This window comes from Pelophylax lessonae (genome assembly GCF_965119305.1).
Source record: "Pelophylax lessonae genome assembly, chromosome: 2".
Classification (NCBI taxonomy): Eukaryota; Metazoa; Chordata; class Amphibia; order Anura; family Ranidae; genus Pelophylax; species Pelophylax lessonae.
In genome coordinates this window covers 53,821,862-53,835,153 of record NC_138769.1, presented here as the reverse complement: position 1 = coordinate 53,835,153, position 13,292 = coordinate 53,821,862, and the positions used below count along the sequence as shown (strand labels likewise).

Below are 13,292 nucleotides of genomic sequence, written 5' to 3'. Positions count from 1 at the left end.
AAACTCGATCTTGTAGCCGGACCGAATTATTTAGTTGACCCACTTGTCTTGCACCCAGAAAGTCCACGGGTCAGGAAACCTGCAAAGACATCCCCCCACCCCTGATACAGGTGAGGGCGCACCCTTATGCAGAAAGAGCCTTGTGCGCGGGTCTGGAGAAGCCCATTCTTGGCTTGCAAGACCAGGTTAGTTTGGATCCTCCAGAAGAGGCCCAGAAAGGCTTCGAGCCCTTGTCAGTCGACGATGAGGGATGAAAAATAGAATTTTTGTAAGAACTTACCGTAAAATTCTTTTCTCTGAGTCCTCTGACAGTCGCCGCCCACTCATACAGTCTTCAGTTATGGGTATTGATCTTATCCACAGGAGTAAGCTAGGCAGAAGATTTGGTTAGAAACATTCACAAAACTTTGCATAGACACACCTACAGGGGGCTGTCCCTCTGGTCCAATACCCCCAGCTAGCCTCATTCCCAATTCAGTTTCGTAGCAAGCAGTAGATAATCCATGAACCCCAAAAAGAAGGGTGGGGGGCGGCAACTGTCAGAGGACTCGGAGAAAATAATTTTACGGTAAGTTCTTACAAAAATTCTATTTTCTCTTACGTCATCTGACAGTCGCCGCCCACTCATACAGTCTTCACTTATGGGATGTCCCAAAGCAGTGTAGACATGAGGGGTGGGAAACGCAACCGTCTCAACGGTAACGAAGCACCCAAGGTCAGATAAAAGAACCGTATCTGAACCAGAAAGGGAACCCACTGGGTAACAGGAAAGCTCAACAGGAGCGAACAAACCCAGAAAGGCAAAATAACCAAGGGGGAAAAAACCCCAACAGGAGGGAACTGGCTAAAAACGCCATGTCTCCCCCAAGTACTGCCGTAATCAGAACTTTGCGGCCAAAGGAGGCATCTGCCGATGCCTAAACATCAAGTTTGTAAATTTTGTAAAGGTGTGCACGGACGACCAGGTCGCCGCTTGCACACCCGAGATACCGACGCCTGATGGCGAAAGGCCTAAAACACAGCCACCGCTCGGAAGAGTGCGCCGTGACAGGGAAGGGCGGAACCCGTTCCCTAAGCGAAGAAGCCTGTACAACCGTCCGCCTGAACCATTCAGAAATGGTTGCCGCAGACGCAGTCATACCTTCCTGAGGTCCCTCAGGAAGGACAAAAAAGAGAATCCGATTTTCAGAAGGATTCGGTAGACAGGTAAACCCTGATCGCCCTGACAACATCCAAAGAATGCAAGGCAAACTCCTTAGAATGCGTAGGATTCGCACACAGCGAAGGTAAAACAATGTCCTCATGGAGATGGATTTCAGACACCACCTTCGGAAGGAAGAATTGATGAGGTCGCAAGATCTTTCCTTCGCCCTTATCCCTATGAACCACCAGGCAGGGGGGAGCGGCAAGATAGGGCCGCCAACTCCGACGCCCTGCGAGCAGATGTGATCGCAACCAGAAAGGCGACTTTCCGTGACAGCGCAGGCAGAGGAATCTCCCTGATGTTCTCAAAGGGAGGATTGCAAAACGGACAGAACCAAATACAAGTCCCAAGGGGGTAAGGGCGCCCTCCGAGGGGGGGGCCAGATGACGTACCCCTTGAATGAAGGTGCGTATCAATGGATTTTGACGCCAATGGCCAGAGCAGGTAGCTGACCCTTAATAGTGGTCAGCGCAAGATGTCAGTCCACACCGGATTGCAGGAAGGCTAACACCCTCGCCACTGAAAAGGAGCGAGGATGGAAACCCTGCGATTCGCACCAGGCGAAGTAAGCCTTCCAGGTACGATAATAAATCTTACCGGACGAGGCCTTCCTAGCTCTAAGCATGGTAGGAATGACCGCCGACGAGAGACCCCGATCTCTCAAGACCTGGCTTTTAACAGCCACGCCGTCGAAGCCAATGACTGTAAAGCAGGATGGAAGATCAGCCCCTGAGACACAGATCGTCTCGTAAGGTGAGCCGCCAGGGAGGCTCGACGACCATTTGCATGATGTCCGTGTACCAAGACCGGCGCGGCCAGTCCGGGCCCCCAGGACCACCAACCTCGGTTCCGAGACCAACCTGCAAAGGAACCGTGACAACAACTGGATCGGGGGAAAGGCATAAATCAGGCGATACTGATTCCAAGGCACCACCAGCGCGTCCGAGGCGGCTGCCAGAGGATCGCGTGTTCTTGCCACGAACCTTCCCACCTTGTTGTTTAGGAGGAGGTGCGCCATCGCGCACACAGCATCTGAAAAACCTCCAGGTGTAGGGACCATTCCCCCTGGTCCAGGATCTGGCAACTCAGATAGTCGGCCTGCCAGTTTTCCACACCCAGAATGTGAACTACCGAAAGCGCCGAGACCCGCATTTCGGCCCAAGACAGAATCTCAGCCACTTCCTTGGCCGCCCGGGCACTCCAGGTGCCCCCTTGGTGATTGATGTACGCCACCGCAGTGGTGTTGTCCGTCTGTACCCGCACAGGGTGGCTCTGAAGACGATCCCACCAACAGAGCAAACATAGTCTGATCGCTCTCAGTTCCAAGACGTTTATAGGTAGGGAGGATTCCTCCTCCAACCAAGTGCCCTGGGCAGACAATTTGCCCAGAACGCCACTCCAGCCCGACAGGCTGGCGTCCGTGGTGAGCACCGTCCATAATAATGGCCGGAAGGATTTCCCTTCCGTCAGAGCAGGAGACTGGAGCCACCACAGAAGGTCCGCTCTGACCCAGTGACTCAAAGATATCCTCCTTTCCAAGGACTGAGGATGCCTGTCCCACCTGGCTAGGATCTCCGCTTGCAGAGATCGCGTGTGGAACCGTGCAAACGGTATCGACTCGAAGGCTGACACCATCAATCCTAGGGACCGCATGCAGGTCCTGAATGATGAGGATTTGTTGTCCCCGAACTCGACCTTAACAGGAGATCGTCCAGATATCCAAGGATTGCGATCCCCTGCACTCGCAACAGTGCCAGAACAGGAGCCAAAACTTTGGTAAACACCCTTGGAGCCGAAGCGAGACCGAAAGGTAACGCCACAAACTGATAGTGCTCCTCCACGATTGCAAATCGGAGGTACCTCTGATGACCCTCGAATATAGGGATGTGTAGATACGCATCCTTGAGGTCGATTGAAGCCAGGAATCTCCCGGGCTCAGAGAGGCCACCACCGATCGGAGGGATTCCATACGGAACTTGTGAACCCGCACAAAGCGGTTTAGAAACTTTAGGTCTATGTGATTCCCTATATTTTGGTGGTATCCATATTGTTTTGTGTAAGTGAGTATTATTTTGTGCACACGAATTGACAAGGGTAGTGTATAATATATGGGATAGGGTTAATAAACAATTGAAATGGGAATATAACTCATCAATGATATCACTGAATGGCACAAAATACTTCCCACCAGGGAATGAGGAAAAATTTGGAAATTGTATAGGAAACACTCAATTAAAGATAAACTTCACAAAGGTTGTATTAAGACACTTCAAGGTTTAAAACAAAATGATAAAGATATGAAATTAGATGAATGGAGATATCTCCAGCTGAGCCACTTTGTGAAATCACTATCACAACCGATTAGATCTGAAAAAACATTTAATATTATTGAGAAATTAAGTTACACTTCAACTCTAAAACATGGAGTATCTCAAAAATATAGAATGTTGACAGAGTGGCACTGTATGGAGAACCCTCCGTTCATGGTAAAATGGGAGAAAGAAATGGGGGCACAATTGTCAAAACAAGAATCAGATGTTGTACTGAGGGCTGTGGTGGGATGTGTAGCCACAGATGTTAGCACAATAGAATTAAATTATAAATGTTTGCTAAGATGGTATATTACACCAGAATTAATAAATAAATACCAACCAGATAAAACAGATAAATGCTGGCGGGAATGTGGAGATACTGGAACAATGTACCACATGTTCTGGGAATGCCCTAAAATCTGAGAATTTTGGACAAAGGTCCGACAAATTACCGGTGAAATTACGGAAACGACGATCCCAAACGACCCATGGGTATGCCTATTTCATAAAACGACAATACCGTTAAAAATATATATAAAACAACTTTGGTCCCAACCTTATTAAATGCAGCAAAGGGAATAATAAACAAGCAAAAAATTTTGCGCTATTCTTTTTTAATATACATGTCTTTTGGTTCATAGCTGCACCAGCTTTAGAAATACATGAGTATGCTCCCCCAAATTTTTTGCTTGTTTATTATGTATTCGGTCTGACCAGACTACCGAGGTTTGCACATCTTTCCCAGCAAGGAGCATTATCTCCAAGGGTTAGAAGGCTGGATTCATCTCTTTTTCATGGATAGTGTAGGACCCACTGATAATGGGGTACTTTGACGTAGTGGTGGGCTTGAGCACTATATGGCCATATGTTGGGACCAAATCCCCATTTTTATTTATGGATTGTCTTCAAATTTGGTAGTAATTTCTTTTGCATGTGTGCGCTATTCTTTTTTAATATACATGTCTTTTGGTTCATAGCTGCACCAGCTTTAGAAATACATGGGTATGCTCCCCCAAATTTTTTGCTTGTTTATTATGTATTCGGTCTGACCAGACTACCGAGGTTGAGCAACCCACCCCACCCCCATACACACCTGTGCTCTATCGGTGTCCACTGTCAAGTGGATATAGGAGGAGTCCCCTGTAGTGCATTTGCACATCTTTCCCAGCAAGGAGTATTATCTCCAAGGGTTAGAAAGGCTGGATTCATCTCTTTTTCATGGATAGTGTAGGACCCACTGATAATGGGGTACTTTGACGTAGTGGTGGGCTTGAGCACTATATGGCCATATGTTGGGACCAAATCCCCATTTTTATTTATGGATTGTCTTCAAATTTGGTAGTAATTTCTTTTGCATGTGTGCGCTATTCTTTTTTAATATACATGTCTTTTGGTTCATAGCTGCACCAGCTTTAGAAATACATGGGTATGCTCCCCCCAAATTTTTTGCTTGTTTATTATGTATTCGGTCTGACCAGACTACCGGGGTTGAGCAACCCACCCCACCCCCACACACACCTGTGCTCTATCGGTGTCCACTGTCAAGTGGATATAGGAGGAGTCCCCTGTAGTGTATTTGCACATCTTTCCCAGCAAGGAGTATTATCTCCAAGGGTTAGAAAGGCTGGATTCAGCTCTTTTTCATGGATAGTGTAGGACCCACTGATAATGGGGTACTTTGACGTAGTGGTGGGCTTGAGCACTATATGGTCATATGGTGGGACCAAATCCCCATTTTTATTTATGGATTGTCTTCAAATTTGGTAGTAATTTCTTTTGCATGTGTGCGCTATTCTTTTTTAATAAGCAAAGGGAATAATACCAAGAATGTGGCGTGAAGTGGATAGCCCAAAGTTAAAGGAATGGTGTAACAGGATAAATAATATCTTTAATATGGAATATATTAGTAATACTCAAGAGGAGACTCCAACAAATATGAAGGAAAAATGGGGAAAATGGATAGATTTTAAGAAATCAACTAAGTATATAGAAATTAATACTTAAACATCACCGAAGGGATAGAAATAGAAGGCAGTGGAGTTGGATGGGGAAGGTGGTGGGGGGAAAAAAAGGGGGAAAAGTATTATAAGGTAATCATTGTAGATTTTTTTTTTGTCCTTTTTTTTTTTTTATTTCTCTTACTAAAGAACCTTTTGGGTTCTTTTGATATGTATGTCCTTTTATATGCTGAAATTAACAATACAAATTTAAATAAAAAAAAAAAAAAAAAAAAAAAACTTTAGGTCCAGAGTCGGACGCACCTTGCCCTCCTTTCTGGGCACCGTGAACAGATTCAAGTAAAAACCCCAAAAACCTGTCCCGATGTGGCACCGGGACAATCACCCCCTGGGCGTTGGAGATCTTGGAAACGATCTGGGGTCAAATGAAGATTTGAGGGGAAGAATCTGTCTGCTGGGCGCGATCGAAATTCGATCTTGTACCCCGACCGAATGAGTACCTGAACCCATCTGTCCTGAACGGTGGACGGGGTTGCTGTGCCAGAGTGGGCGGCTTTAGACTTGCCCGCCCAAGGCTTCTTCTGGCCACCAGAGGCCTTGAAGGATTTGCCCTTCTCTTGTGCCTTAAAGGCACAAAAGGACCCCTGGATAGGTTTAAAAGGAAGGGCCCCGCTTACCGCGGAAAAAAAAATTACCCTTGGACACATGGGGCAGCAGAGTGCTTTTACCCTCAGTGACCCCCTTAACCAACTCGTCCAGGGAGTCCCCAAAAAGGCAATTCCCTGCATAAGGGATGTCAGACACCGTCTTCCTGGAAGTCTGGTCGGCCGACCAGCTCTACAGCCACACAAGGCGACGGATTATCACTGCGACAGCAGATAAACGTGAGACTAAAGGGGCCTCATCCAAGGCCGCATCACACAGGCCTGAATAATTTGGTCCACCATCTCCAAAGTAGCAGGAGGGGCAGAAGCAGTCATAGGCTTGCATCTGAGCACCTTAGTCCACTCCACCACAGCCTGAGAGACCATTACTGAGGCGAACACAGGCGCCATCAAGGAACCTGCCACCATATAGGAGTGGCAGGTAAGAGATTTTACCCGCCTATCCGCCGGGTCTCTAAGCACTGGATAATGCTCCGTGCGTATCAGAGTGGCCTTGTTTAATCTGGATACCGTGTGGTCCACCTTAGGGGCCACAGTCCAGCGCGAATCCACCGGAGACGCAAAAGGATAACGGCACTGAAACCGCTTTAAATGGTTGCGCTTTAAATAGCGCTATTGCACAGTAACCGGTTCGGGAAACTGCAGCGGGACAGGGAAATACCTGAGTCGCTTCTGGGTTCAGCAGGTCCCAAAGGAAGACCGCTTACCCGGCGGGTGGGGCTCATCCTCTAAATGTAGCGTATCTTTAATAGAACTAATGAGCGCAGACATTGCAGCGCTTTCACTGGCCGACCCAGAGGGGGAGAGCTCCCCCTCTTCCACCTGCCCCCCGACTGAGACCCCGCAGGGGGTCACTGTCCACGGCAACCATATCTAGCTCTGAATCAAGAAGATTAAGAAAAAACCTGGGCCTTTTGCTACAAGCCCGCGCAGACATCAACAGGATCACTTTAGACGCTTAAAGTCGCAATTGCAGCAGTAAGGGAGCCTATCGCAGAGGATTCAGGCGTACCTGAACCCTCCACCAGAGCTGGGGGGAATTTGCTGTTCTGGGACTCTATAAACACACTTAAAAATTTTATGGCGCTGGCCCTTTAAATCAGCGACAGCGGCGGATTCCACCGCAATGCACCGCAATGAGGACTAGCCTGTGTTGCTAAATACTGAATAAAATAACTGCCAGCCAGGTATTATCCCCCAAAAAAATAGCATAAAAACAGCATAAAAGCCCCCCAGAAGTGCAGCTGTACAATACCACGCTTGTAGCTCGATCTGACTGCCTGGAGAAATGAAATGACGTCACGCCGCTAGAGGCCAAAATAGAACTGAGCTAAGGAAAAATGGTTGCCAATGTAATTCTATGGGGAGGCTCCGGGAAAATGGCTGCCGAGCACATGAACAAATACATTGCCCACATTAAAGACAGCGCCCGAAAGGGCGCGAATACACTACAGAGAAGATGGCTGCTGAATGCCCACACATGAAGGCAAAACAGCCTGCCCACATCCAAAATGGCGGCCCCGTGATTTCCACACCGCAGCGGCCCCCACAAGCATGCCTGCACCCCCAAACGTTACACAAAACATTACAGAGGGGCTCAGGGACCCCCACAAACCCCCCACAGCATGGCATGATAGCGCCCCCCACAGGGACCATGAGGGACAAACAGGGACCACACAGACAGACATGAGGGGGATAACACAGACTCCAAACAGACTGCCATCCCCATGACCGAGCCCCACATACAGCCCGGACATACAACGCCCTAGACAGAGGGGCTAGCATGGTACTTACTGATCCGGCGAAAGCGTGGGTGCCTCTCTGCGAGGGGAAGCCTCCCACCCCGGGTGGGGGTGCCGTCAGCCAAACAGGATTCTAGCAACACGCGGCGTACTGCAGTTGAGACATCCTAGCGAAGTGGCCACTTCACGGGCTTTGTCACTGAGGACAGGGACAGGTCGTTTGAGAGGCCAGGGCATACGCATAGCCTGCTAAACACTTGATGGCGGGCTGGGATTCCATAAGGCTCTAGTACAACCAGTCCGATTCCCAGCTCCGCAAACGCTGTAGTCTTCCGAAGTCTGACTAACTAAACGCAGGAACAAATAAAAAGCTATTAGTGTAAAGAAAATACACTTAGCAGAAAATAAAAATCAAGAAAACAGAGAAAAGGCTGAGACTGTAGCCCCAGCTAAGGGAAGCCTGCCTACTCCTGAACTAGGCAAAAGACAAACTGAATTGGGAATGAGGCTAGCCGGGGGTATTGGACCAGAGGGACAGCCCCCTGTAGGTGTGTCTATGCAAAGTTTTGTGAATGTTTTTAACAAAATCTTCTGCTTAGCTTACTCCTGTGGATAGGACCAACATCCATAAGTGAAGACTGTATGAGTGGGCGGCGACTGCCAGAAGACCTAAGAGAAAAACATCTTATGAGCTGAGAAGGAAGGCCCACGTCTATGACGAAGTTCCTTGCCCTTAGTAGCCTGCGGAAGAAAATTACTCTTTCCCCCTGTGAAACCGTTAATGAGGTCATACAGGGTAGCTCCAAACAGGCGATCTCTTTGAAAAGGAAGACCAGTCAAGGCCTTTTTTGAAGTCTGATCCGCAGACCAGCACTTGAGCCAAAAAACACGCTGAAGGACCACTGCCAGAACAGAGAGGTGAACCATCAGGGGAGCCGCATCAAAAGAGGCATCACAAACTGCGGCCCCTGGACCAGTTGGTTCGCTAGCACAACAAAGGCAGGGGGGAGTCGTTTCCCCCCAGGTACCGGTGTAGGAGCTTAGCCCAGTCGGTCAGAGTTTGCGACATTAGGGCAATGGTGTATACCCACCTCATTGCCGAACCAGCCAGAGTGTGCACATAGTGCGGGCCACAGCACCTGAATTCCAGTCAACCGAAGCCTTAAAAGCCGGGGACTCTTCAACCGGAATCATGGTTGCCTTGTATAATCTGGAATCCGGAGGGTCCGCCACCGGTGGCACAGTCCAATTTCTGTTTAACGTCAGGGTTTGAGGGACTCCTCAAAGGCGTAATGCCTAGTAAAGCGCTTAGGGTCCCCACGGGGATGCTGTGGTTATTCCCACTCTTTAGCAACAATTTTTTCAAAACTAGCAGGGAAAGGAAACACCTTTGCCACTTTGTAAGTGCCAAAGGGCACCTGCGCCTCAGTCGCAGCTTCAGCTGCGTCCTCCAACTTCAGGGTCTGACGCACAGATACAATCAGTGCATCCACCAGCGCCTTTTTGTGCGCGGTCACAGACTTGGAGGAATCATCCTCACTTTCAGAGGATTCCAGGCGCGTGGTTGCAGACCCAGCAGGGTGACCCACATCCGCAAAGGCTGAATCAGATTCAGGATCTAATGAGACAGATGAGGCAGGGGGCACTTTTTGCTAGCCCATCGCCCGCATGCCACCTTTACCCGGGACACAAGGGACTCCAGGACCGACGTCAGTACATAGATGGATGGTTGGGACCCAGAGGGCCCCGCAGCCTCAGAGAGGGATCAGGTGGGGAAACATGCTCCGAAGACTCTGAGTCATCAGGGTGACTCCACAAAAAGTGTAAAACATTGCTAAGGGACAACCCCCATCGCGTTGGCAGCAACCACCCAGTCGCTAGGCACAAAGCACCAAGCGATCCTCACCAGAGAGGGAGAGGACCCCACCAGACTCCCCACCCAACGAAACCAGGCACCATAGCCACCATGAGAATCTGCACTGCACAAACAGCTATCAGATGAAAAGATCAAGGAGTCAGCACCAGGGGATGAGGAGGGGCTCTCTCTGCCAAAATCGCCACCCACAGGACTCCACTGTCATGGCCGCCGTTATTTCCAATGGCAAGTCACAACAAAATGGCCGCCAGACTACACAAACATTTCTACCCTGTATAGAAACACACAGGCTACAACAAAAAGGTGGCACCACGAGGCTACAGGGACCAAGGAGGGAGACAAGGCCTCAAGGACAGATTCAGGCAAGACAGAGGACCCTGGCAGAAGCCCCCACCGGGTACAACTTCCCCCCCCCCGCACAGTTGATTTCCAGTCGCCGGCTTCGTACCCCCTGGCCCCCTTCGCAAGTTAGCGTGCTGACCCAATCCCAGGAAAGTGGCCAGACCACTCAAACAGCCCCAGCAAGGGGAGGAGGGCAGGATGAGGGATTTGGCAAGGGGAGAGTGCCTGCGAGAGTGCCTGTGGGAAGAAGTGGAACCTGGGGGTTCAGCCGTCTCAAGGAGGGGTCCACATCCACCCCAAAACCCTCCAGAGGGAGAGGGGGGATAGCTACTCACCATACTAGGAACTAGGCGGGCACCGTTCCAGACAGAACCCCTCTCCATCGAAATAGGGGGGCTGTTGGCCAGGAGGAACGCTGTGACTCAGACCGGGCTGGGGTGACCACTGGCTCTAGATTATCCAGCCCATTGCCCAGTCTGGCAGTTGATTGTAGATCTCACACGAAAAAATGTTCTATCTATAAAAATTTGCCAGGACCAAAGATCCCAGCAAGGAAATAGGTCCTTACTCCTGACTAGGCAGTGGCTATAGCAGAGAAAGGGAGTATACCCCCTGGGACTGCCCATGGGTGTAGCCAGAGTTCTTTTCTGCCTAGTGTCCTATTCCTGTAGGGGCAGTATAACCCAATGGTAATGAATATTAGGAGCTGTGTCCATCCATGAACGAAAGAGAAATAACATTTTAGCTAGATAGGGCACAGTTCCTCTTTAATCACCTCTTAAAAAAGATAGGTTTTCTTCTTAGAATCATATAGATCTGTAATAATCAGATATTGCGTGATCGAGTTTGTTATACTTACTAAATCCACACTGAGAAGCCAAGTAAAGGACAAAGCCATAAATGGCTCTCTCCGGGAGAGGAGACGGAGAATTCTCCACCATTCTGTCACCTATAATAAACAAATCAGTATATAAATTATTGCTAGCACACAGACTTGTATAAAGTACTCGAAATTTCTACTTGAGTAAAAGTACAAGTGCTCAATCAAAAAGTGACTTGAGTAGAAGTGGAAGTGCTCGCAGAAAAAGTTACTTAAGTAGAAGTACTAAAGTATTCAACATTTTTTTTACTTAAGTATTGCAAGTAGTTTTTTCAAAAAATTTGCTACTTAAGTACTAAAAGTAAAAAGTACCAGTAGTTTTGAAAAAAAAATTCTACTCAAGTACTGAAAGTAGAAGTACAAGTACTGTGTTATGTAGTTATTAAAGAAAGAAGTCAAAAGTTTGAACATCATATTGTTTTTATTATTTCAAATGATTTATTCAAATGATTAACCTGTGTTTGTTAGTAGTTTCTTGATGCACTTTAAGCGCTGTAGCACCATTTATTTGTTTGTTTCATATTTTCTTTTTATTGGAAAGATTTGGTATAGCAGCTTTTATTATACACAGCCTTTATTTTCGTATGCGCTGATTTACAAATGACATTATACACATTTTTTTGAGCTTTATGCAACCTGCCATCTACTGTTCTGGCAGTGGTAATCTTTTTAAAAGTAACGAGTAACTATGCAGCACAAAAAAAAAATACTTGAGTAGAAGTATCGAAATCATCAAAAAAATGTAGTGAAGTAAAAGTAGAAGTAGGAGAAAAAAATTCTACTCTAGGAAAGTACAGATACCGCATTTCGGTACTTAAGTACAGTACTTAAGTATTTCTACTTCGTTACTATACATCTCTGCTAGCACATCATTCATTAAAGTGTTTTAACAAACTGTTTATGCTGCCTACAGCAACCTGGTGCTACCTGTACTAAGAAAATATTAGCTGGGGACTTGCAAGATCATATGGGCAACACCAACAGTTTTAGACTTTGGTAAATGAACCAGCCAATAGACCCAACAATAATGTTTGTGGCTTTTACATCATGGTTACCCGGTTGTCTTCTGAGCTCTGGTGACTGCAGAAGATAACATCATTACTCTCAATATCCTATAGTGCTATGAAGAATATTATACTGAGAGTTTTATAGACTAAAATTATACTGGAAAATAAATACACATACAGTGGGGAAAAAAAGGGGTTAAGCCAATTTTTAGTACTTCGGGGGAGTGTCAAAACTTACATAGGAAAGTGCCCATGGATTCAGGTAGGCAGGAATACCCAAAATTAGTGGGTAGGAACAGAACCAGGAACTACTATTAAAGAAAGACCTTAAAGCTGAGGGCCTCCAACAGACTGAAGAAGGCAACAGCTAACTCAATCCACTAGATATCTGAATTCTGAAATATCACTTTTCAGTGGTAAAAAGATGAAAGCCGCACTCCGGAAAACTCTTCCTGCTGTAATTATTTAAACCATCAGCAAAATAACTGCATACATAGTACCTCCAACCAAAGCCACACTTCCTTTACGGGTTTCATCACTCCTGGCTTACAGTGGTGAAACATGTCTAGGAAGTGTGGGTTTGGGTGGAGATGCTATGTATGCAGTTATTTTAGGTTGAATATATATTTATTTGAATTGCTCCACAGTACAGAGAAAAAGGAAAATGCTGGTAGTAAAGAGCGACTCCACAACAAAGAAGTATACTACAATATAAATGTGTAAATGTAGGCATACAAGAGTAACAATGGGAAGAGTCCTCTCGAAATGTAGCCGGGTCCATCGATAGGACATCATGCTAGGCAGATACAACAACTAATAATAGACTATGGGTCTACTGGGGAACCAAGAGAGAAATAGAGGGAAATTGAAGAAAGCAAGAAAGGGAAGTAGATGAAAGAGGGGAATTGGAACCGGACTGTCAAACAATGAGCTATATAGTGACTTGTGTACATCACCATAGAATAAACTGGCCTGCAAAAAAAAAAACAAAAAAAAAAATTCAAGTTAGACTTACCGGTAACTTGTTTTCCAATAGTCTTTCAGGACAGCACCTTAGAGAGATGGCTCCTCCCTCTCCTCATCAGGAAACACCCCATCCACCAGATTTTAAAAGGAGGCTTCTCCCACCATTCGTCAGTTTGTAGAAGAGTACCTCCGGCCCATGCTGGAACACATAAACAGATATGGTTAATCACAGCAATACATTTTATACAATAGGGCGGGACTCCTGCTGTCCTGAAAGACTATTGGAAAACAAGTTACCGGTAAGTCTAACTTGAATTTTCCCTAAAACGTCTTTCAGGAC

At 47.0% G+C, this 13,292-nt stretch overlaps 2 protein-coding genes across 2 annotated transcripts in view; one reads left to right on the top strand and one right to left on the bottom strand.

Annotated features, from left to right (window-relative positions):
* TTC3 (tetratricopeptide repeat domain 3) overlaps positions 1-13,292 on the top strand; it is a 456,491-nt gene that overhangs the window by 141,342 nt on the left and 301,857 nt on the right. The gene's annotated exons all lie outside the window — the stretch shown is intronic.
* PIGP (phosphatidylinositol glycan anchor biosynthesis class P) overlaps positions 1-13,292 on the bottom strand; it is a 72,747-nt gene that overhangs the window by 21,597 nt on the left and 37,858 nt on the right. Inside the window, exon 2 of the mRNA XM_082247855.1 lies at positions 10,959-11,048. Within this exon, the coding sequence (XP_082103981.1) occupies positions 10,959-11,040 (82 nt within the window). The 5' untranslated portion in view covers positions 11,041-11,048. The remainder of the gene's footprint in view (positions 1-10,958; positions 11,049-13,292) is intronic.